The 24,535-nt window shown below is 52.5% G+C and overlaps 1 protein-coding gene across 1 annotated transcript; it reads left to right on the top strand.

Moving 5' to 3' along the window:
• Positions 1–10,693: 10,693 nt before the first annotated feature.
• On the top strand, positions 10,694–20,788 carry STC2 (stanniocalcin 2). The gene is made up of 4 exons (XM_040976825.1): positions 10,694–11,094; positions 13,381–13,523; positions 15,507–15,718; positions 20,379–20,788. Exons 1-4 carry the CDS (start codon positions 10,944–10,946, stop codon positions 20,782–20,784), a joined length of 912 nt encoding a protein of 303 aa, XP_040832759.1. The 5' UTR covers positions 10,694–10,943; the 3' UTR covers positions 20,785–20,788.
• Positions 20,789–24,535: the final 3,747 nt, after the last annotated feature.

Genomic DNA, 24,535 nt, shown 5'->3' with positions numbered 1-24,535 from the left:
TACTCACATTTCTGGGGGCCAGTCGGTGTCTACTTTTCGAGGACCACTGTCCCTAGCCTCCCCCAGGTCCCAAGACCAGTTCATAACACACAGCCCAAGCCCCTGGACTCCCAAGGCGGCATTAGAATGGGGATGTGAGCCAATCAGATCTCACCCCTGCAGTGAGGCACAATCAGGAATTCGGAATCAGAACCCAGAGGCTCTCACTCACTCTGGGCTTATCTCCGCACAGGAAGACGCCAGCCAGGATAGACACAAAACCAGGCCGCTGGCCATGCTGGGCCACCTCCACAGCCACACTGGACCACGGCCACCACATGGCACACACAAGCCCTCGCCAGCCGTGCCCTCACCTCCATCCTCCTCCAAGATCACTTCCAGAGGGTTCCAGAATCCTTTCACCTCTAACAAGAAAATCCATACACTATACCGCAGCCTTCAGCGGTAAATCCTCACATAGTCTCCTGGGCTCTGGCCACACTCCATCTTCCAGTGCCAAGCTTACTCCAACCACAGGGCCTTTGCAACTGGCACTCTGCTGACTGGCTTGGATGACCCTGGTTCAGGGAGGCCCACCTAGGCTTTGGGCACTGTCCTTTTTTCCTTGATTTGATTTGCTTTAAAAAATTATTTTTTATTTCAAAGGCAGATTTACAGAGAGAAGGAGAGACAGAGACAGCTTCCATCTGCTGGTTCACACAACAGCCGGAGCTGAGCTGTTCCGAAGCCAGAGGCCAGGAGCTCCTTCCAGCTCCTCCAAGTGGTTCAGAGGCCCAAAGATTTGAGTCACGCTCTGCTATTTTCCCAAGCCGTAAGCAGGTAGCTGGATTGAAGTGCAGCAGCCGGGGTTAGAATCAGCGCCCATAATGGAGTGCCAGCACTGCAAGGCAGAGGATTAACCTGTTGAACCACTATGCTGATTCCCCCACCTTCAAAATTCAGCACAGCGCTTAGTACACGCGAGCACTCATCAGAAACGTGCAGGATAAATGTGCTGCAAAGGCACAGCTTCCATAGTCCAGTGAGTTAGTCGTGGGCGAACAGGGAAAGGGTGACAGCCAGCCAGCCAGCAGCACCATGAGCTGGGCCCACATTTCAAAGTCCACAAGCCAGCCTAAGCAAGATTCCTCCTAAGGAGACCCCAGCAGGAAGCAACTGGAAAAGATACCGAGGCTGGTCAAAAGACAATCAGAGTCTAAAATATGCAAGACCAGATTTCATGCACCGTGCAAGTTTTATCTTTGACCGTACTTAAAGAAACATTATTCAAGAACATTGTGAACACACAGAAATAAACCCTTAAAAATACCACTTGGACGACACACATCGTACCAATCAAAGATTTTTCTCTTTGCTGCTTTGGAAAGCCCATTAAGATTTAAAAAAAAAAAAAAACGCAAACGAGGTAGAAGTGGGGAGTGGACTGAACAGTCATCTGCCAATAAAATCGTACCTGCAATCCATCCAGTATTCTCTCAAACAACATTTACCCAAGTTCACCAGGAGCCTGAGCTGCTAGTCCAGCCCAGTGGAGAAGGAGCAATGACCACTGGGAAAAAGGACAGTTCTTCACCTGCTGTGTGCCCAGCACTGGGCAAGACTTTTGAGTCCCTAATGGCATGCAATGCTCCAACCACCTTGTGGGGCAAATGACGAGCTATTTCTGCACTTCACAGACTCAAAAAAAAAAAAAAAAACAAACAAACCTCAGAGACACAGGGTCACCTAGCCAAGGTCACACAGCTCAGCAGCAGCAGGCTGGAACTTAAACCCTCAGGCATCTAGACGCAGAGTTCCCATCCACTCCACCTCATTCTCCTGATGCCTTCAGTGTAATGTCCTCAGGGGTCCTAGACCCCCTCACTTCTGTGTCTTGGAAGCATCAGCCGTCCTGCTGGCCTCAAGTGTCCACTCTACAGCCAGTGATACTGTCTCCATGCTCTTCGCGGGACTCCCTCCGGCTAGCCCTCCTTTCCTTTGCCTTCCTCCTAAGGAGTTGCCCGCTCTGTTTTTCATTTGATCCTGCTTTAGTTCCATGTACCACATCTTTGCGTCGGTAGCCTTGCCAAACGCCAGAGGAAGAACGGTCAGTATTGTGACACAGTGGGCGAGCCTGCCACGTGCAATGCCAGCATCCCATATAGATGCCAGTTTGTGTCCTAGCTGCTCTACTTCCAATCCAGATCCCCGCTAATGTGTCTGGGAATGGCAATGGAAGATGACCCATGTGTTTGGGCTCACTCACTCACATGGGAAACCTGAGTGAAGCACCCAGTTCCTGGTTCCAGCCTGGCCCAACCGTGCCTACTATGATGCGAACCAGCAGATGGAAAATTCCTGTCCAGCTCTCTCTCCCTCTCTGAAACTGTGACTTTCAAAGAGATAATTTTTTTTAATCTTTTAAAGAAAGAGTCTAAAAATACACTTTGGATTTCTTTTGTACATACCATTTCATCTTTGTCCCTTTTCATTTCTTTCTTCTCAGGCACTCCTCTACTTTTTTTCTTCCTCCCCTCTCAGGGTATTAAAGGTCTTGGGGAGGTGACACACATACATACACGCACAACACAGAGGAATATCTTGAAAAGTTCACAGAAAATGCATATGAAGAAAAACTAGGCATGGTCTCTGAAGATGCTCTGAATCCAGAGACTTGTCTTTTAATTCCTGTCTTTCTCCCCATATTCAGCTGCCACCTGAGTGCTCAATATACCCCTGCCTCGGACATCTCTTCCCAGCCACCTGCCCACAACAGAGGCTAACGTACAATGTATTTCCCTCCACTACTCAATACTTCAGCAGTGGGAGTGGGCCACACGATGACGGTTCAGTCAACAACGGACCGTACATGTGACACTGGCCCATGAGGCTCTGCCATGTTTTGGCATGTGGCCATCTCAGTTGGCCTATAAGCATTCTACAATGACTACACAGACGAGGAAGACCCTAGGGGTGGCCCAGGGATCAGGGCTGTCTCTTCACAGAGACCTCAGACACTCCAAGCCCTTAACCTCCAACCACTAGGACCGGCCTCCCTGGTCGCCATCCTTCCCCCAACTCTCATGTCTCATATGTTGGATCCCCCAACTCTCAGAGTCTGGCCGCTTTCCCACTCCCCTCTGCCTCTCACTGGCCCAACTGCCTCGATGCATCTCTCTCCTCTTTGCCACTCTCTGAATGCTTCAAGACTATCCTTCAAGACCCAAACTAGCCTTCAAGACCCAACTTCTGGGGGGCAGAACAGGAGGCCGAGTCACCACTGGCAACACCCACTCCCCACACCAGAGGGTGGGGACTCAGTCCATCCCTTCCTTTTACCCCTTGTCTATCACACGGGCATGCACAAGACTTTGTCAAATGAATCAGAGAATGTAAGCATGAGTTAGGTTCTAAAATCTTCCAAGTAAACATCCTAGGTAGCCAAAATTCATCTTTAAAAAATCCTATAAACTGAATCAGCATTGCGGTAAAGCAGGTAAAATCTCTGCCCATGACAGTGCATCCCGTAAGACTGCCAGTTCGAGTCCCAGCTGCTCCACTACTGATGCAGCTCCCGCTAATGTGACCAAGAAAGGCAGTAGAAGATGGCCCAAGTCCCTGGGCTCTTAATACCCACGTGGGAGATCTGCCTTCTGCCTGACCCAACCCTGGCTGCTCCAGACATTTGAGGAGTTAACCAGAGGAGGAAAGAGTTTTCTCTGTGTGTGTCTTATTCTGCCTTTCAAGAACAGGAAATTAAGTAACCATTTAAAAAGAGACAGATGCGTTCAAAAAGAAAATTTTTGTTTTGCCTCCAGCGCATCAGGAAAAGGTGTGCTCATCATAGCCTGTCCCATGAATCCTTTCTCCATAAGCTACAGAAGTAAGTCTCACATTTCATATTTTTAATTAGAAAATTTAACACTTCTTTCATTAAAACATGTTAAAATAATTTAAACAGGCCATATCTGCACTGCACACTTTCCTGGTTTCGAGGAGATAAACACCCAAGATGAACAGCATACTCTGAGGGCAACTGGCCATCTGGGGTAGACCAGCAGCTGACCCAGCCTACAAATCCCGGCTCCAGATTCCCAGGAAATCTCTAGTAAGTTCTAGCACAGCATTACTTGTGGTTGAAGCAACTCATCTTTTTGGTCAAATGGTGATCTTCCTCTTTCCCCCCCAGAGTCACAAAGCCCTCCTGTTTTTAAGTCTATCACCATCACAGAGAACGTTTCATCCAGGCAAATTCCTTCTGGCTTCCACATCACCTACTTCCTCTCAACCAGGTCTAGGATCACCTTCCGTTAGTCCCCTACATGCCGTATCAAGTAAATGCCGGGAAACGGAGCATAAGACATAAAGGAATGCTGACCTCCATCCTGCCCACAAAACAGGGCCTTTGCTGTAAAATACCGTTTGACAAAATCACTCCTGTCAAACAACCGAATGCGTGAAAAGATCACCTTTTCTTTGTGTCCTTAGAATCTACTGCTTGGGGCCCAGTAGCCTAGTGGCTAAAGTCCTCGCCTTACATGTGCCATGATCCCATATGGATGCCAGTTCTTATCCCGGCAGCCCTGTTTCCCATCCAGCTCCCTGCTTGTGGCCTGGGAAAGCAGTCGAGGACGGCCCAAAGCCTTGGGACCTTGCAACCGCATGGGAGACCTGGAAGCAGCCAGGCTCCTGGCTTCAGATGGGCTCAGCTCCAGCCGTTGCAGCCACTTGGGGAGTGAATTAATAAATGCAGAATCTTCCTCTCTGTCTCTCTTATTCCCTGTATATCTGCCTTTCCAATAAAAATAAGTAAATCTTAAAAGAAAAAAAAAAGAATCTATTGTTTATGCCAGGATTCTTAAATTTGAATAACTTTATCTAGATTATTGCCACCTCAGACTCCTCATCTGATTTTGTTGTCCCAGTCCATGTCACCAGTATCATTAGGGACCACAACGCCTCAGTCAGCTTGCATTCCTTTTTCAATGTGTCTAATAATGGGACAGCATTTCCTTTCCTCTGTCCTTAGTTTTCTCTTTATCATTTTGTGCAGACAATTAAAAATTCTGTATTGATGACTGTATTCAACAACAGCAAACACAGCCACAGAAGACTATCAAAATGAAGTCCTCTTGTCTTCTTTCCTGGGAGATGATGGAACTCTTTGGGTCAGGGAATATAGAGGATGATGCAACCGTGATGGCGTGTTTCACTGTTGCATCACCCTGACAGGGGATCCCCACCATTCTTGCACATTCCTATTATTTTAGTGTTCTTCTACCATAGTTGGCAATGCTTGGTGAGTCATGATGAAATAACCCCTAGGATGTTAAAAGGAGAAACATCTGAAGATACAAGGAAACTAAGATGGCTAAGATGCTATGGTATTGGACAGACTGGTGAACAGTTCCAATGGTCTTGTACTGCAGCTTCAAGACACCGTGAGCTTCCCTATTTTTGTTTAAAAATGCAAAGACTTTTTTAAAACAAAAATGAACAAAAGTCATAAAGTAATAGAAAGGCTCAAAGAAAAAAAAATCTCAAAATCTAAAGTTGGGTGCAATGGATCTTGGTGGTGTATGTTAATGATTAAATAATATTAATAAATGAGTTATTTCTGGAAGCCTCTCAAAATTTCGATTGCTGGAAAACTCTCGCAAAAAAAAAAAAAAGCATTCCCTTCACCCACATACAATCCAAGAGTTCTCCACCCACAGCTGAAACTCAGCCAGGAAGAGCTCTCCATAAACCCAAACCCCAAGGCTCAACCAGTCTTCTCCACAGAGAGCAGGAAGCCCCAACTTGAGATATTTCCCCCTGCAGTTTGTCTCAGTGTACAACCGGAAATAGAAAGGAAAAGGAAAGGAAACGATAGGACTTTTGAGATTCAGCATATAGATCAAGGTACTACCAAAAAGTCCAGCCACGATGACACCACAAAAATTTGGGCTACTGGGGTAACCAAAGAGCTTGGGCCATGGTCACCACTGCACGGTGGCTTAACAGGCCAGTCCTCTGACTGCAAGTGCCGGCTTCCCATACGGGTCCCGGTTCGTGGCCCAGCTGCTCCACTTCCCATCCAACTCTCTGCTTGCAGCCTGGGAACGTAGCACAGCACGGCCAAGTGCTTGGGACTCTGCACCCACACAGGAAACCTGGAAGAAGTTCCTGCCTTTGCACCTCGGCCATTGGGGAAGTACACAAGCAGATGGAAGATATCTGTTTGTGACACTTCTCTCTGTAAATCTCCCTCCAAATAAAAATAAATAAATCTTTAAAATAACAATAACGATGAATAAGAATGTTAAAAGTCAGACCGCAATCAGACACTGGCTGCTGACTGCTGTGTGTTCTTCCCAGTACGTAGGGAGGTTTATTGTGAGGGACATGATATCCTTGGGATTTCTTAGTCGTTTTCATCCTTTGTGTGTGTCCAGTCATTCCTCTCAATCCTTGATCCGTTTGTCTGTTGATCTATGACACAGAGCAAATGCCCAATTCACTAACATGTTGTGTTGCCACACTTAGAGTTGGTTGTTGGGGGACTCAGAAGCTATTTTGCTCCAATTAATAAAATGAACTGGGTTTCTAGGCTAGCCTTACAACAACTTTCTTAATCCACCATGCTATTGAAGCATGCACCATTACAACAAAAATTAGTTGTCGTCCTAATAAACCCAGATATTCATATAGTAAAGGCTTGGTTTTCTTTAACCTGAACCTATTTAATGAAGCAACCAGCACAAGATAAGGAAAGAAAAAAAGTAAGAGGGCTTTTTTTTTTTTTTAGGAAGCTTGCAAGAATGTTGGAGGATTAATAACAGCGGTTTGTTGTTCTGCCTGACCAGTTTCACACCAACACCTTCTTCCACTACCTTCACCAAAGCTCCAGGCTCAGAAGGCATAATCAGAGCAACAGCAGGTTCACCAAGACTGACAGCAATGGATGGAGGAAAAAGACGAAAAAGATGCTCTTGATGGGAGAATTAAACCATGCTGTTTTGAAAGGGAGATAAAAAAAAAAAAGTAAGAAAATTGGAGAGAAAGAAAGAGATTTCCTTTTAGGCCCTTGAATCAGGTAAATTTGACTATGGGGTGAGTTAGTTCCATTTATGACCATAAGGTGGTGCCATCAGCCCAGAGAGTCTGTCCCAAGGGGGTGAGGCACAGAGTGGGCAGAGCCGCCCATGGGCAAGCCATGTGGTCCACCCAGAATCCCACATTCACAGGAAGCCTAGCTCAGACAGCATGTGTCCACCTAGCCATGGCTTTAGCATCCCAGAACTGACCCCATCCCCCAAGGCCTCATCCATTCAAACCTGACTGGGAGCAACTGCCCACATCAAGATCCCAGCTCACTGCTTCCCCCTTCCTCCCACTCTGCTCCATAATGCCAGACTTGGGCTGCAGCTCTTCCTGCTTCCTAATTAGACCTCCAAGAGGGTCCTGCAGTCCAATCCTCTAATATCATTGGGATAAGAGGACAAGCTCTTCCAAGATGGACACAGACTGGTCAAGATGGCCTCAGCTAATATGAACTAGCGACCTCTACCAGCTTAATTTGTCACTGAATACCTCCCTGGGCCACCCCAATTGTTCCTATCAACCCCCACTTCCATGCACGATGGGCCTGCTCCTCCCACCTGTGAGGCCCATTCTCTTCCCCTTGCTTCTATGTAGCACCACCCTCCCTCATTTTGCAAAATCTAAGCCACCTACGTCCCCTAGAGAAACCTGCTCCTTGCATGTCAAGGTAGCCGGTGGTGACACAGAGGCAGGGGGCAACACCTGGGCCTCCATCACAGACGCCTCTGGATGTCACTGGCAGACCACACGTGCCTCTCCATGGAGACGCAGACTAAGATCCCACATGCACACCAGGGCTCAGCCAGACAGACTCCCCACTGGGTCTCAGGACAGGCAGCATCAGCTACTCTGTCCTTGCTGGACCCAACTCTTAATCCCCATCAGCATAGAGTTTACATCTGGAGGGAGGCCAAAGCCACAAGCTTGGTGGGTGACGGAGGATCTGTTCTCCATTCACATTAGCCTTACAGTAGTTTATCACGGCAGCCAGCCAGGCCATTGGAGCTCAAGGAATCATCAGGAGGGAGTAGGGGTTACCACAGTCACCAGCCAGAGTCTTGCAGGCCCACCTCCACCTGCAGACACGGGGTTTCACATCTCTCCCACCCCACAACACACACACTCACACTGCCTAGATATTCTGCAGAATTTTCACAGCCCTGGGGGAAGCCTTGGAGTGGGCATTCTTGTCTAGAGGCTATGCCCCAGATGCTACTGTGTCTAGGCTGATATCTGAGAGAGCAACCTTTAAGAAGGAGTACCCTGAATGCTAACTTACCATACAGTCTTCCAGGGTTCTGAGCAAGCAACTGGTTCGGAGAGAAACAAGGACAGAACAAGATGAACTTGTCACTGTGGGCAGACCCAGGGCCTGGCAGGGACGAAAGGCAGGGCCTAAGGGTGTGGAGGTGGGGACTTCCATCTGCTTGGCCCAAAGCCCAGCAGACTCAGGGCCTGCATCCATCAACGGTGGGCTCCCCAGGTCTCCTTCCCAGCAAGTCAAGTGGCCAGATGACTTTTGGGGGCCACCATTGCTCAGGTTTCTCACCTACAAGACACACACAGTCCCTAAAAGGGACAGGCCACAAGGTCCTGGGGAATGCAGGGCCTGGAGGAGTTAGGTCAGTGGAGTCCTAGGTTAGTTCTTAGGAATTTACAGGAGGTGGTTTTTCATAAGGAGATGAAGAGCCTAAAGTAACTGTAGCAAACAAAAGCAGGGGGTGGGATAGGCAGACGGCCCAATTCAGCTTGCTTTGATCCCATCTTCAGCAAGAAGACAACTGATATATCATCTCAGGGAGTCCCCAGTGGTCTCAGAGCCTAGCAGATGCTGACCTTCAACGTGACCATGCACTGAGGGTCTTAAAACCTGGAGCTGCTGGCCATCTGGCCTAAGAAACGCCCAGTGCCAAACGGCTCTCCCAATCCCCCATCCCTTCCTCCCGACTCCAGACAGCTCACCCTCGGGACAGCTGCAACGAGTGGCTGCCACCTAGGCCCCCTCTTGCTCTCCAAGTCCAAGTGCTACCAGGTCCCAGTGGTGGCGGCAAGGATGACCTGCCCCCCCAGTACCTCCGCACTCCCTCCCCCAGCCGAGTTACTGGATGGAGTAGGGGGAGCCTAACCAGAAGGGCAGTGCGCCCGGTGGCGGAGACGGGGCGGGGGAGGGGGGCGTGCGTCACCCTGGGCAGCGGATGATGAAACCCGGCGGGCACATTACCGCAGAGGGTGGGGGTGGGAGCTGGTACCCGACTCACCTGTTCACCGGGAGGAGGGTGGAGCCGGCAGGGGAGGGGCGAGAGCGTACCGACTGGTCTGCGTGTCCCGGGGCGCTGGGCAGCCACGCTCGCGTGCGCGCCCTCCCCCCGCACAGCCCAGCTCGCCCGCCGGACTGCGCCGTCGGGTTGCCGAGACCGGGAGCAGTTCCTGTCCCCGGCGCGGCGCGAGGGAGACGTGAGCGTGCACACGTACACACGAGGCGGGGGCAAGAGCGCTCCCAGCGCGCCCAACTTTTCTTCCGAACGCCGCCGCTGGCCCGTAGTGGGTGAGGGAGGAAGAGCGGCAAAAGGCCACCCTTCTCCCCGGCCCGGGCAGTGCTTGGGGAGGGAACTGGTACCGAGGTGGCAAGAATTTCCCCAGACCTTTACCGATTGGTTTTTTAGGGTTTTGGTTTTCACCACTTCCATCCCGCGGCTGAAGACTTCAAGCCAGCCCACAGCCTTGGTGGCGAACCGCGCTTTGGGAACAGGGTTGAGTGTGTTTGGAGACGCGGAAAGTTGCCTTTCAAGCTCGGGGCTCCGGGGCACGCGATGCCCCGCGGCGGGCTGACTCAGGGAGGCCTGGGCCTCCCCGCCAACCGCCTGGAAATGATGCAAGTCCGAACTGTCACCTGGGATCCCCGCAGCCCAGCCTGGAATCAGCCTGGGTTGGAGGAGGGGTGAGAAACGACACCATAGGTGTTGCACGGACCAGCTAAGCGCAGCCGAAAAGACGGCGAAAACGCGGCAGTCGCTCGGGCCGAATACTGTAAGGTTCCTGCTCCCATCTTCAGGAGTGTGTTTGAGGGATTTTGCTTTGGGGAGTTTTTTTAAATGTCAAGCATGACAGCGTCAGGAATTCCCACATGGATTCAATTTGCCCACAGCATCAGCGCACCCGGTCTATCAAGACTCTGGGCAGCCACTTGCACTCGTTTCCAAACTGAGCAACCAGGAAAACGTCCCAGCCTGAGGATATTGTGAGGCGAGCCAGCCAGGAGGGCACTGGGAAGCTTTGTCCCAGCCCAAGCGGTCCCCTGTACCCGCGACGCGAACCGGGATTCGCTCTTTCTAAGTGCGTTCGGCCATTGCTCTGGCGCCTCTGCACACGCACCTCCGGTCTCGCTCTCTACACACGTACACATACACACACGCGCGTTCACACGCGCACGCAAATGTCCGGCCGCCGCCAGGTCGGCAACTTTGGGGCGCTCCCAGCGGCGCTCGGCTTCCTCCTGGAGTAGTTGCACGCAGGCCCCGCCTCCCGGCTGTGTTGTCAAACGGGCCGGGGTCTCGGATTGGTCCAGCCGCCGGGACAACACCTGCTCGACTCCTTCATTCAAGTGACACCAGAGCTTCCAGGGATATTTCAGGCACCGTTCTCGCCGTTGCCGGGCACTCGCCGCGCTGCTAACGGCCTGGTCACATGCTCTCCGGAGAGCTACGGGAGGGCGCTGGGTAACCTCCACCCGAGCCGCGGCCGCCCGGAGGAGGGAAAGGCGAGCGAAGAGGAAGAGTGGGAGGAGGAGGAGGAGGGGAAGCGGCGGAGGAGGAAGAGGTGGAGGAGGAGGGGCGCACAAAGAATCCAGGTCTCCTGGCGGGAGGTTTGCACCAAGAAACATGTGTGCCGAGAGGCTCGGCCAGTTCGTGACGCTGGCTTTGGTGTTGGCCACCTTAGAACCGGCACGGGGGACCGACGCCACCAACCCGCCCGAGGGTCCCCAAGACAGGGGCTCCCAGCAGAAAGGCCGCCTATCCCTGCAGAACACAGGTAAACGCGTGCGCCCGGGCGGAGGGGGGACGCCGGCACGCCCGGGGCGGTTTGCGCCGAGCCCCCCGGCGCCCACCTCGGGCCGCGCAAACTCTCGCGGTGGCGCGGTCTGTGCAAAGGAAAGCGCGAGGCGAGATCCGCGCCGGGCTCCGAGCGCCCGGAATCCGCACGTGCTAACCGGGTGATGAAATGGCTGGGGCAGGACTTGTTGGTGTACTCCCCGGGCGAGAGGAAATGAAGCAGCGCCTGACGTTGCCAGTACTATTCCCCTCCACCCCCTTCCCTACTCCTGGTCCGTAGCCGGGGGGCAAAGGACACTTCATCCAGTCTGGCGGGAGGTTAAGCCTAAAAAGAGTCCCCGGAGCTGGGCAGCGCCGGGCACGCGGAAAACTTCTCCTGGCCAGTCCCAGCAGGACCGCTGCCCCGCTCCCCTCACCTCCCCCCAAAAGATGCACCACAGCCCAGAACTTTGCCACGGCCAACTTTGCCCCTGGTGGGAGGGGGGTTGGTGAAGAACACTGCTTGCCGAAGGGGAGGCGGAGTGGCGCCAAAGCGTTACCTCTGCGGTGCTGCCGCGGTCCCCGGCTCCCAGACAGGTCGGCGAGCGGAGACCTGGTGACAGAAGCCCAGTCGTGCGCCGCCGGGGGCCCCGCCGGCTCTCGGCTCACGGTCAAGCTGCAGAGCGGAGCCGGGCGTGCAGAGCACAGGAGCTGGCCGTTTTCCCGGCTCTGAGGAGAGAGAGGAAGTCTGCCTCAGGTCCTACCGCTCTGTACCCGCCCCCCACTGCTGCATTTCTGGGGGCCGCGCGCACGCGGTGGCGCCGGCGTGCGTGCGCTCACCGCAGGAGTGCCTGTTAGGGACGCCCCCAAGTGAGCGCAGCGCGGCCCAGGGCATCCAGCCCGCGCGCCAGGGCCAGGCGTGGGGTCACTCGGTACCTCCACAGGAGCCCGGCACCTCCACAGGCCGAGCCCGGCAACACCCCAGGCCCACGCCCCGCCCCAACAGCCGTGCCCCCGCCTCCCCTCGCCGCTCTCGGAGCTTTCCCTCAGAACTGAGCGCGAGTCTCGGTCGTGGGTGACCGCCGGCGAAATACACGCTCCTTGTTCTCTCACTAAATTTCAACCGAATGCGGATTTTCCGCTCCGACCCCGCCCTTCTGCCAAATATATATATACTTTTCTGATGTAATTTGGTGGTTGGTTTAACTCAAGAGAATTTGGAAAGAGAAGAGGGGACAAGGGGGCTCCGCACTCGGCAGCCTGACAGTTCTTTCCTCGCAGTCTGCCCCGCCAGAAGGACTCAACCAGCTACTTGTCCCGCCGCCGTCGAAGAGGGCGCGAGCTCCCGGGCCGCGGGGACCCCCCAAGGGATTAAGGAGATAGCTCGCCGGGGAGGGCTGCTCCTCGCTGTGCCTGGATCGCTGAGCCTGCTTGGCAAACCGCAGCTTCCCTAGCCTGGTATTTTTAATGCGATGGTTTGGAGGCGCTGCCGCTGAATAGGAATTTTGTTTTGATTTTTAGCTGTTGAATCATAAAGCTGAATTGAAACTGCTTTTTTGCACGCTCACATTGAAGGGATCTGGAGGCAAACGGCTTGTGACTTCACAGCAGCAGCTTCTAGGGATCCGTGCAGTTAAAGGGTTTCACTGATACTGGAGTCTGCGGTCTTCACCTCTGACTTTTGACCTGGGGGTGGGGTCTGTTCTGAAGCTGGGTCCACAAATAGTTGAATAAAAATGGGAAAGAGTTTTTAAAAAGAAAGCATATATATTGGTTGTGATGGTTGTAAACCTTGAGCAAATTTTTACAAATACAGGTATTTTTCAAAAGTTGGTTCAGTGATGACATTGTGGCTTTTGTGGTCCTAAAGTAGTCATTACTTTAGGTTTATGTGTTTTTTGTTTTTTGTTTTTTTTTTTTTTTTAATTTAAAGGCAGGGTTACAGAGAGGAGAAATAGAGAGATCTTCCATCCATGGGCTCACTCCCCAGATGGTCGCAATGACCAGAGATGATCTGAAGCCAGGAGCTTCTTCCAGGTCTCTCATGGGTACAGGGACTCAAGGACTTGAGCCATCCTCTGGTTGAGCAGGTCCAGAAACACAGCAGTTGGAACTCAAAGCAGCACCCATCCAGGATGCCAGCATTTACAGGCAGGGAGACTTGATGACTTTTTTTTTCCATTAACTTTTCCTTCAGCGGTTGCTAACTGTTATTCCAATTGACCTGTCTGCATTTCCCAGCATGGCTCCAAGTTCTGTATTCATTTACGTGTAATTTCTCTTGTAGCAGAGATCCAGCACTGTTTGGTCAACGCTGGTGAGGTGGGCTGTGGCGTGTTTGAATGTTTCGAGAACAACTCCTGTGAGATCCGAGGCTTACATGGGATTTGCATGACTTTTCTGCACAACGCTGGAAAATTTGATGCCCAGGTAAAAACTCTAGAGAATATGAAGAATGTTTGGGGTTTTGTGTGGCGTGATTGATATTGGACACATTTCCTGAGCTGTCTGCCAGGATTGTTTTGGCACTAGTATGGGACACGCTGGTGGGCATATGTCAGGGTGCCAGGATCTCCCGGCTGCACCTAAGTTCTGATCGCTGGAGCTGCTATTAGATTCCATCTTTCTACACTCCCACACAGTGTCTACACAGGCAAAATGGCTCAGATAGCAAAATCGTAAGAAAGGATGCTCCTTGCATGGAATTCGGTGTGTGTGTGTAAGCCTGACTGCCTGCATACTGCAAGCCTACGGGAACAGATTCCCACTCCTGAGTTATGGAACAAGTCATCCAGGGATCCAGCGAGGAGAAATCAGATCCGTGCTTAGGTGGCAGTTGGCACCAGATACACTTTCTGCATTCTCTTCCTGGCCTCTATACCCTGTTGAAAAGCACCTGCTCTCATAACTCATACATTTTCTCTGCCACTTCAGTGTTCGAGGGGAGGCAGGGATAGCCAATTAAGTGTCGTCTGTGCCCATCACCAGTCACCCTCCACTCCAGCCCAGACAAAGCCTGACCTGTCAGAGCATGCTGTAGGCACTATGAAGGGATGTAGCAGGACCCATGGCCTAAACTACAGAGGATGTGAAATGTCAAGAGGCGGGGGTAGGAGAACAGAAACTAGGGCAGGAATTCCTGGAGGCGCCCTAATAAAGCATTCCCTCTGGATTAGCTGGAGTTAGGAAACGTAATGGGAAATCCGGAGGAAGGCAGTGCCTCACAAGGCAACTCCAAGGGATATGGGGGAACAACATCCAAGCACGTGGTTGCAGCCTTCATCTGCCTGCCCAAGTCTTCCTCTCTTCTGGTTCTGCAGTCACAGGCAGCCCTTTCATGTGTATTCCCAGCACACAACTTACGTTGGCACACCCTGCCCTGTATCCCGTTTGGCTCCCACACAGGGAAGCTGCAAGAGGAGGGGGCCATGCAGACAGCAATGGAGAATGCGTGGTTCCTCGGCCATCAGACACTTCTCTACAGGCATGGCAGTTGCTTCTAAAGGGAGAACCAAAATAAACGTGCTGGCTGCCTTCCCACCTCCAACCTAAACCGGTTTACTTTCCAAACTCAATGACTTCCAGGCTGGTCTAAAAACAGAGGGGTGACCTCAGGGACACTGGCTGGTCATGGAGGGTCCTAGGGTTCCTGAAGGTATCCCACAATTGCCTCTGGGCCCCAGGAGGTTGATAATGAAGCTGATGGTCCAAGCTCATTTGCACACCCCCAACAGCTGCCTCCTTTCTAGGATAAGGAGAACTGGAAGCCAGATGTATGCCTGGCTGCCTTCACAGCTCAGAGGCAGCAAGCATTGGGGGAGGGCCTGTCGCTGGGCAGTTCAGACTCCAGATGCTGCCAGGCAGGTTGCCAGGCTAGCCTTTTAGAGCCAGAGATCCCAGCAGTTTAAAGGAGTAGAATGGTTTTCCAAAAGGGACAAGAGTGCTCCTCCTTGAACCCTAAGGATGGGTTTGGGGCAGAAGGAGACACAGGTATAGCTCTCGATCATGGTGCCACTAGGAGATGGAAAAAAAGGGACCTAGTGTGAGATTTGGACAGATAGTCACCTTGCGGCCGTAATGGAGCTGTGGGCTTCGAGTTCCCAAGAAATCGCCATGCTTTGGGGTGGCCACCCCAAAGACAGATGGCCATGGGGCCACTGGAACCCCAGTTTGAGGAGAGATGGACATGCATTTGAGGGGCGGGGAGGTGGGCAGCAATGTGTTGGCTTGCAGGAGTAGCATCCTTTCTGGCCCACTGCTGGAAGGGTTGTATTAACTTCTTGGTACAGTAGGAGCTGTCACCTGGGAGAACATCAGACTAAGAAGCGGCACTGCGGACGCCTCCAAAAAGGGTGAATGTGTGCACATCTGTACCTAAGCCACTTCTGTTCTCTCTCTGTCCTGTGCTGCCAGGGCAAGTCATTCATCAAAGACGCCCTGAAGTGCAAGGCTCACGCGCTGCGTCACAGGTTCGGCTGCATAAGCCGCAAGTGCCCTGCCATTAAGGAGATGGTGATCCAGCTACAGCGGGAATGTTACCTCAAACATGACCTGTGCTCAGCCGCCCAGGAGAACATCCGGGTCATCGTGGAGATGATCCACTTCAAGGACCTACTGCTGCATGAGTAAGTCCGGCCCCGCTCCTGCAGAGACAGAGCAGTGGCGTTGGGCTGTGTTCAGTGTGAGGCTTTGCTTCTGCACGCTCTTCTCTGGTGCAAATTGGAGGTGGCTGCCGTGGGCCACAGAAAGCTACAACAGCCCTAAGGCATCCCCTTTGCTGCTGGCGTTCAGGAAAAGTGAAAGGTTACAGTCATCGCTTTGCAAGTCACAAGCAGAAGCAAGGAGATTATTATTATTATCATTTTGGTCTTTAGTAAGCATGAAATATGTTCATTCATGAGTACTCACCACTGATCCTTAGCCAGGATTGACAGTGGTTCTCCCCATGGGTGGAACAGCCATGGCTGTGTCCTGACAACCAGGAGCCAAGGACACTTGTTAAGCACTGCGTGAGTACCGGGCAGCATGCTAAGTGCTTTATAGAGCTGTTCACTTGGTCCTTACCACATCCTTGTGAGCTGAATTCCTTTAGCCCCTCCACTATACAGATGAGAAAAATGAGACTCTTTGGGGTCAAGACACAGTGAGGGAGACGCGCAGCTGGGATAGGGGCTAGCAAGCTTCTGAGCCCAGCACTCTTAACAGCCGGAAGTGGAGAGCGAAAGCTTTTCTGCGCACCCCCACACCCTCTTCCCTTCCCTCAGACAGTGCAAGCCATCCTAGCACATGAATGCCCTTGAAAACACGGAACAAGCATCCGAGACTGTCCCTGATGTGCTTAAATACACCCACTCGGGAACTTTAAGTTCATTGACAGACGCAAGACAGCTCACTTCTTTCAAGTATCTCAACCACGGGACCCAAAAAGTGGCCAAGTGGTCAACCCATCAACCAGACCTGGGGAGGCAACAGCGGCCCCTTTTTTAGAGCTGCAGATCAGAAAGCGAGCCAGCAGCTAGGCTATCCAATCTAAGTAGCTGGCACCGAGGCAGGCACCGTGGGTCCTTCCACCAGGCCTCATCGGGCCACATGTATGCAATTGTATTAACTCTGGCACCTAAGCTAGCCACTCCTGACCCCAACACCACCAGTGGTTGTCACTTTACACTGGGTAGAAAAGCCAGGTAACTTACAGAAGCCCCACTACCCTGGTTGGATAATGGGAGCAAAACAAGATTGTCTTTTTCTTGAATGGTGCCAACGCTGTATGCAATATTTGCACGTTTACAAACACCAGCTAAGGAACAATGACAACACAGTATCGACAACAACCATAGTAGCAGCAGCTGGTTTTCCTATGCCGGGTGCTTGGCCAGGGCTCTTACAGGAGTCACCTCATTCACTTTCCCAGGGACACCAGGAGATGGAAGTAACTATTGCCACTGAGATGTTACAATTCTTACTTTTCAGTTCATTAAGGCTACACATGGATTCCAAATATGTGTGATATTATCTTTTCATTCATTCCACTTCCTCATGAGCTTTTTTTTTTTTTCCAAAGTACTCTTTACATATGACCAAAGTTGGGAGCAACTCCTCTGCTGCTGGCCTTTCTTGCCCCAGCCTGACCTACCCAAGGTCCCTGGGTCCCTGTGCTGTCAGACGGAGAACCCGGACAAGTGTGTCTCCTTCAAAGAGCCCACGGCTGAGCAATGCCCACAAGCTCCTGTATCCTCTACCCATAGTGAGCCCTTCACAGACAGGGCACTGGCCTCCTACAGGAGTGACAGGGCACTGGCTTATCACGTAGCATGTCTGAAACACACCCCTGGAGCCCAAGGGCTCTTTTGTCGTTTTGTTGGAGAGTGGAAATCTTTGGAAAAACTGAAAGTGTTGACAAGTTGCAGCCCCCTCCAGCATTTAAGATGGCAAAGCACTGTGGGTTTTTTGTTTGTTTTTGTTTTTTGTTTAAGATTTATCTATTTTCATTGGAAAAGCAGATTCACAGAGAGAAATAGAGACAAGGAGAAAAATCTTTCATCTGCTGGTTCACTCCCCAAGTGACTGCAATGGCCAGAGCTGAGTCAATCCAAAGCCAGGAGCCAGGAGCTTCTTCTAGGTCTCCCACACACATGTACAAAATCCCAAGGCTTTGGGCCATCCTCTATTGCTTTCCAGACCACAGGTAGGGAACCGAATGGGAAGTGGAGCATCTGGGAAATGAATAGATGCCCATATAAGATCCCAACATGTGCAAGGTGAGGATTTAGCCAATGAGCCATCGCACCAGGCCCAGCACTAAGGCATTGTAGGGTCTTCTTCCTGGAACTTGCAAAGGCTCCCCAGCCCTGCCTGCTCCAGAAGTGCCATGTCAGATCCCTTTTAAGAATGCTGCATGTGTTGGGCCCGGCGCGGTGGCGCAAGTGGTTAAAGGTCCTCGCCTTGCACGACTGGGATCCCATATGGGCGCCGGTTCTAATCCCGGCAGCTCCGCTTCCCTTCCAGCTCCCTGCCTGTGGCCTGGGAAAGCAGTCGAGGACGGCCCAAAGCTTTGGGACCCTGCACCCGCGTGGGAGACCTGGAAGAGGCTCCTGGCTTCGGATCGGCATAGAATGGGCCCGTTGCGCTCACTTGGGGAGTGAATCATCGGACGGAAGATCTTCCTCTCTGTTTCTCCTCTCTGTACATCTGCCTTTCCAATGAACAAAATAATAAAAATAAATCTTTAAAAAAAAAAAAAAGAATGCTGCATGTGGTCCTCTGGCTGCAGGGGCATTTTGGATAACTCCAGCTCCCCAGCAGTATGACTTGACCTGTTACCTTCTGATGTCACCACCACCACACAGGATGGCAACTTGCTCCTCAGGCTGAATTGCCCAAGCTTTCTGGTGGTATACTCTCCCACCCATCTCAGTGGAAGGAAGGGCTCTGTTGTCTTCAACTAGCAAAAGGGCCTTTTGACGATCTGTGGTGTTGCTCGCAAAGAAAGGGAGAAGTGAATTTGCTGTGCACTCTAGGCAGGGGGCAAGTCTAGTCACCCCACAAGCCACAACAGTCCCATTTCTCAACCCAGCTCTACCCACCCCGAAAGCATGCTTGTTCAGTTAAAGCAGCTCCTCCAAGCTCCCCGACTTCCCCCTCTCCCATATTCTCCTCACCCCTGCCAGGGCTCCCTGCACCCCTCCCTTCCTGCCTGATCGCCCGCCTCCCCCTTAGCTGCCGCCAGCCTGCCCTGGCCTCCGAACTGCCTTGTCCGGGTGCTGGCAGTCGCCCCTGGTTTGAAGCCTCCAGGCACGTCCCCCTCCAAGGGTTTTTTTTTTTTTTTTTTTTCCAAATCCTTTAGCTTTACTGCTGACACCCAGCTGAGCAGGCTGAGCCTGCAGCCCGAGAAGGCACCGTGCCAGCTCCAAGCACGGTTTAGATTAGCGTGGCTCAGCGCGCACACACACTGCCTCCTCCACCCCCGCCCAGTTCACAGCCTGCTGCTTAGGAGACAGCTGAGGGCAGAGGGCAGCATGAGCTAGTCCAGCCCTTCTTGCATTTGCATGCACCTTGGAGGATTCAGGAGCTAAGCTGGCAGACAGCACACCCTGGACAAGGACCCCGAAAGAGTCTCCCTGACACTTACAAGGAGCCTTGAGAACATCAGCAAGATTGCACCTCCACCTCTCCCGTGGATCTGCTTGTCCCAGGCTGGCAACTACAGGGAGGCCCCCACGTCCTGCTGCTGTCTCAGCACTGAATTGGAGCTCCCTGCAGCAGTTGCTAACTTCCAAAAAAATGAAAGAAAGCGACAGGCGTCGGAACATTTCCCTGGGATGGCCTTGTGCCTGGGAGATGAGCAACTTGGCCAGCAGCACCAGGGTCTACCTTGGGCAAGAGTCAGCAGTCAGCCCATCAGACAGACTCCAGAGGCAGCCGGTGGGCCTCAGACAGCAGCTTGTTCTCCGTCAGCCAGTGTATTCCTCCTGTCTACCCAAACCAAGAAGTTCTTAGAAGTCACCTTCGTGCGTCCATCCAGGAAGCAAGGGGACTTGGGATGCAACAGAGACCTGATGACACCTACCTAGCAGCCCACAAACAGAAGCTGACCCAGACTGTGGCCCAACAGCCTGAGTGGACCGGATTCAGTGAGGACAACAGTGGCCCTGTTATCACCAAGGATCTCACATTCCAGAGAGATTGTCCTCAATCCAGACCCTCTGGTAGCTGAGGGCTGCTTAAGAGTGCAGGTTGTACACACCTGACACATCCCACACCTCGCTGGGGGAGGCTAAAGGACTATAGGAGGCAGTGCCTGGGCCGCCACATGCCAGGTGCACACAAAATGCACGCTCCCCACCTTCCACTCTCACGGCATCCGCACCCTGCGATGAATGTCAGTCATTTTCCCAAGACAAGCCTGAGTAGCCTGAGCCCTCTGACTCTGTCCCCAAAATCTCTGTTTCAAAAAATGTTATTCCTGTTCCACAAGTGGGCCCCTATCCATCAGTCATATCACCCCAAAATGAATAGACCCAAAAAATCAAGGTGGTTAGATGGTCACATCTGCTGACCCAGGGAATAAAGCGACATGGAAAGGGCCAATCCAGAAGGAGAGGCTTCTGCCTGGCCCTGTGGTCCATCTGCGCCCTGTCCCCTCTCAATGGCAGAGGCAGGTACAGCCTGTGGCTTCCAGAAACCCCTGCGTCATCGTGAGCTTCGGCCAGAAGCAGACAAAGATGTGGAGTGTAACCTGTTCAGGTCTTGCCCCATTCTCACTGCATCTCTTGCCTCTCACTCTAGGCCCTACGTGGACCTGGTGAACCTGCTGCTGACCTGCGGGGAGGAGGTGAAGGAAGCGGTCACCCACAGCGTCCAGGCTCAGTGTGAGCAGAACTGGGGGAGCCTGTGCTCCATTCTGAGCTTCTGCACCTCTGCCATCCAGAGGCCCCCCACGGCACCACCCCAGCACCTGCCCCAAGCGGACAGGACCAAGCTCCCTCGGGCACACTCCAGGGAAGCCGGGCCCCACCTTGTGGAGCCCAGCAGCAGTAAGGAGACCAGCAGGGGAGCCAAGGGCGAGCGAGGGAGCAGGAACCACACAAACACCCACGCCCAGAGCCGAGGCAGCAGCCCTGGGGCCCAGGAACCTTCTGGAAGCAGTGAGTGGGAAGACGAACAGTCTGAGTATTCCGACATCCGGAGGTGAAATGTGGCATAGTGGCGAGCCATGAGCTTTTTCTTTTTTTCTTTTTCTTTCTCTCTCTCTTTTTTTTTTCCTCCATGCCGTCCGTTATCTTCTCTATGGACATTCCAGAACATTTACCATTCAAGAAAGGGGGATGCCACATGCAGAACTTTTGTGAGGGATTGAGGACTTCGTGCTGGTGTACGCTGATGGGATGAACAGATGAGGCAAAGAAGTGGCAGTGATACGGGGACCCCGGACACTGTGCACACTCAAGGGGGTGCAAGTACCCTCCCTCATACCCCATCCTCCCGCCCTTCTGTCTTCTTTCCTTCCGCAGAGCACTCCGTGGTGGGGCAGGTGAGGTGGGACTGGGCAAGGGGCTGGGTGGGGGGGTACGCCAGGTGCTGCCCTCATGCAGGGCAGGAGCGCAGCAGGATGTCCCTGGCGATGTGGGGAGGGGGGGGGCAGGGAGGAGGCAGGAGCCAAGGGCGTTGACTGGTGCCAAACAAAAAGTCAGTTCCTCACAGGGAGCTGCCAGGGAGGGTTTCGGGGGGGGGGGGGGGGGTTGGGTCATTTCTGAGCCATTGTTCTGTCTGCGAGAGGAGGAGGAGGAGGACGCACTGTCGAGAGAATGGCCCCTGTGTGTTTATATTTTAACCACTGCTTCGCATCCCGACTTCACCTTTTTTTTTTTTTTTTTAATTTATCCGGTGACGCCCACACGGTCGTCTCAATAAATGGCTTTCAAACACAGCCACTCGATCTTTCAAAACCAGCCCAAAGGGGGAGCAGATTCAACAGGCCATCCTTTAAGGGATGCAACATGAGCGTGGCCGTACCTGTCGCTGCCCTCACCCCCAGGACGCGCGTCCGGAGGCGCCCATGGGACCGATACTCCCTTGGGATTTTGCTTTCTGGCCCCACCCCCACAGCCCTCAGCCAAGATCCTTCAAGAATACTGCAGCAGCTGTTCCGAGAGGCCAAATTGGAAGCCTGGCTTTTCCCAAGGAGAAGAGAAAATGAGAAAGACTCGTCGGTAACTTCCAGCAAAGCCTGCTGACCTTTTGCATGAATGGAGGAGCCTGTCAAAAAATCTCCAAGGGACAGGATTTTTCCAGCTCCTGGTGTCTTTGAAATTTAGCAATGAGGAGTCCACATGGGAGAGAAAGACAGGCCAAGACTAAAAAAAAAAAAAAAAAAAAATGCAATGAGGGGAAGAGGATTCTCATAGAAGGCTCAGCTCTGTGGGGTTCTTGCAGTTCGTTTTGTTTTGTTTGTGGGTTTTTGTTTTTTGTCGTTGTTCTTGCAGTTTTTAAAATAAAACATCCCGGAGCTCAGCCTTTGCCCCTCCAGAGCTGTCAAATGAAAGCTTATCTTTTCTTGCTGCCGGTGTAGAAATAGGAGTCCATATTGTCAGGAGGGAGAGAGGCAGGCCAGGTTCACGGGGAACAAGTAGTCTGTAAACTTCCCCCATAAGGAGCCAGATGGTGAATGCAGTCCTTTCAGGTTAACGGGCCGTGCCATTTCTGCCACTGCTGCTCGAGCACAAAAGCAGCCCCAGACACGGAAACCCGAAAGCCTTGGCCCCGGGCCAGTCCAATTTTATTGAACAGGCACCCAGCTGGATTTGGCTCTGAGGCCACGGTTTGCTAATCCTTATTCTAGCGACCGGCCAAGAAGAATGCGTCCACCGTTATCTATCCACTTAGCAAGACCGGAGACGAAGATGCCGCCTTTTAGCTACTCTCCCGCAATTCGTTCCAGAGTCATTTCACCCAGAAACACAACCAGCACTTATGGACCCAAAGCCCAATCCCGTGCCGGAAATACACACACCCTCGGATGCGGGTGAGCCGTCGGTGTGCCCGAGGAAGTAGCCAGAAAGATCTGTGGCTTGCAAGAGAGTGGGCTTATGAGTTCCAGCTCTGCTCTCACCGGCCAGAAGACCAGCAAGCCAGCCTCTGCCACGGGGACAGCATGTCAACTGTGGCTATCTCATGCTGGGTGGGTTATCCTGGCACGCCACAACTCTTCCATGACTCTAAGACAGTGACCTCGTGCGTGGCTGTCCCAGCTCCTGGCCGAGATGCGTGAAAGGCATCGCTGTGTATTTTCCTCTGTGGCCCGTGTCATCCGTGTCTGCCTAAAGATGTCCTCACCTGTTGCTTCTGTTATAACTGTGTCATTTGTATTCATGATCTCAACGCTCCCTCCCCAAAAGCATAAAATGGCCTACTCTGTACATTGAACCCGCTGGCTGATGTATTCTGTTGTGTTCACACTGTGTGTGGGAGGGGTCCCCCGTCTACTATCCCCCCTTTTTTCTTTTAAGCTGGCTTCCAAGAGTGTTCTTTGCCCAGGTTCCCCTGCTCACCCCTGAGGAGAGAGAGGATGCCTGTGAGTGTGGATGGGGTACTTACCACCATCTGACATGTAAGCAAAGGTATTCATTAAAAATAGTTCCCCTGCTTGGCTGAGTCCTCCGCACACATTTACGCCTGGGCCTTCCTTTGAGGAAGGGTGTGTGTCTCCAGATAAAGCTCTGATGTTTATCTTGAGCTTTGCATCTTAACAGGATGATCTGAACACCTCCCCCTTTGTATCAATAAATAGCCCCGTGCTTCTCCGACCACAGGGGCCAGGAGAGAGGGACTGCTGACATCCGAGACTAAACCAACAGAAAACACTCATGCAGGCAAGCAGGCAGATTCTTCACACGCAGCAGACAAAGGAAAAACATTTTAGCTAGAACCTGGTCAGGAGCGTTGCTGACCCGTCAGGGACAACAATGCCTCCAGTGGCCGTTTCCTTAGGAAGGGCAGCCCCGTCTGGTCCCCAGAGCCTGCCCCACGTGGGCTTGGCCGGCTAGCTCTGTCTGTTTGTGACTTTGGGAAACAGGAGTTGTACCAGGCCATGGTGGTTTTTTTCTTCCAGCACTAACGGAGGTGTTAAGTAAATGGCTTGCAGTGACGCAGTGTCGTCTTTGGCCAAGAGAGGGCGTTTCATATCCGTGGGAACTCCTGCCCTGTATGGGCTGTTTGCTTCTGGCTGCAGGGCAAGGGGGGGGGGGGGTGTGAAGAGAAGCAAAAGAACCACCCCTGGCCTTTGCCGCTACCAGGCACTTTGTCCAAGTGTCCAAGTCTGAATGGCCCAAGAAAGAGAATCACCTGCCTCTAGCATGTGCCCCCACTGGGGCATCTCCCCCTGTGGCCTGGCCATCATGTCTTTCAGGCTGAACCTGCACCAACTGTGCAGCCCCTAGGCTGGCACAAGGCCAGGAGGTCACAGCCCCTTCACCAGCCCTTTGTCACCACACAACAGACCTGGGCTGTCTTGTTTCACCAGCCTCGGGGTGGGTATTCCATCAGTTGATCACAGGCATTGTCCCCATTTTATAGGCAAACAAATCGAGATGTAGGCATACACCAAATCGTATAGCTTATTGAGTAGGGGATCTGAGCTCAAGGCCAGATGAGGGACTGCTGAGCCCACACACTTCAGATCTGTAGTCTCCATCTTCGTTGTTGTTGCTTGTTTTCATTTGGGCCAATCAACACAGTCCCATTTCATAATCAGTTTAGGGAGAGGATAATTCCATGTGTGTGCTGACAGCACCGAGCAGCCCATGAGTCCCCCTTTGGAGCAGAAGGGAAATAAAGTCATCACCTCTCCTCTCTGCAAAGAACCCAGTTCTGGCCCAGAGGGGAGAGAGCAGAACTGTGTCAAGTTCCAGCGCCTTCCCCGTCATCGGGAAAGCCAAGTGTACCCA

The sequence above is a fragment of the Ochotona curzoniae genome, unplaced genomic scaffold (genome assembly GCF_017591425.1).
Source record: "Ochotona curzoniae isolate NIBS_2020 unplaced genomic scaffold, NIBS_Ocur_1.0 contig_1, whole genome shotgun sequence".
Lineage (NCBI taxonomy): Eukaryota > Metazoa > Chordata > Mammalia > Lagomorpha > Ochotonidae > Ochotona > Ochotona curzoniae.
The sequence above is the reverse complement of the archived record's forward strand: the minus strand, read 5'-3'. Positions and strand labels throughout refer to the sequence as shown.

Coding starts and splice junctions, on each gene's coding strand:
- STC2 (XM_040976825.1), top strand. CDS start 10,944: ATGTGTGCCGAGAGGCTCGGCCAGTTCGTGACGCTGGCTTTGGTGTTG. Junction 11,095..13,380: donor CCTATCCCTGCAGAACACAG/GTAAACGCGTGC, acceptor TTTCTCTTGTAG/CAGAGATCCAGCACTGTTTG. Junction 13,524..15,506: donor CTGGAAAATTTGATGCCCAG/GTAAAAACTCTA, acceptor CTGTGCTGCCAG/GGCAAGTCATTCATCAAAGA.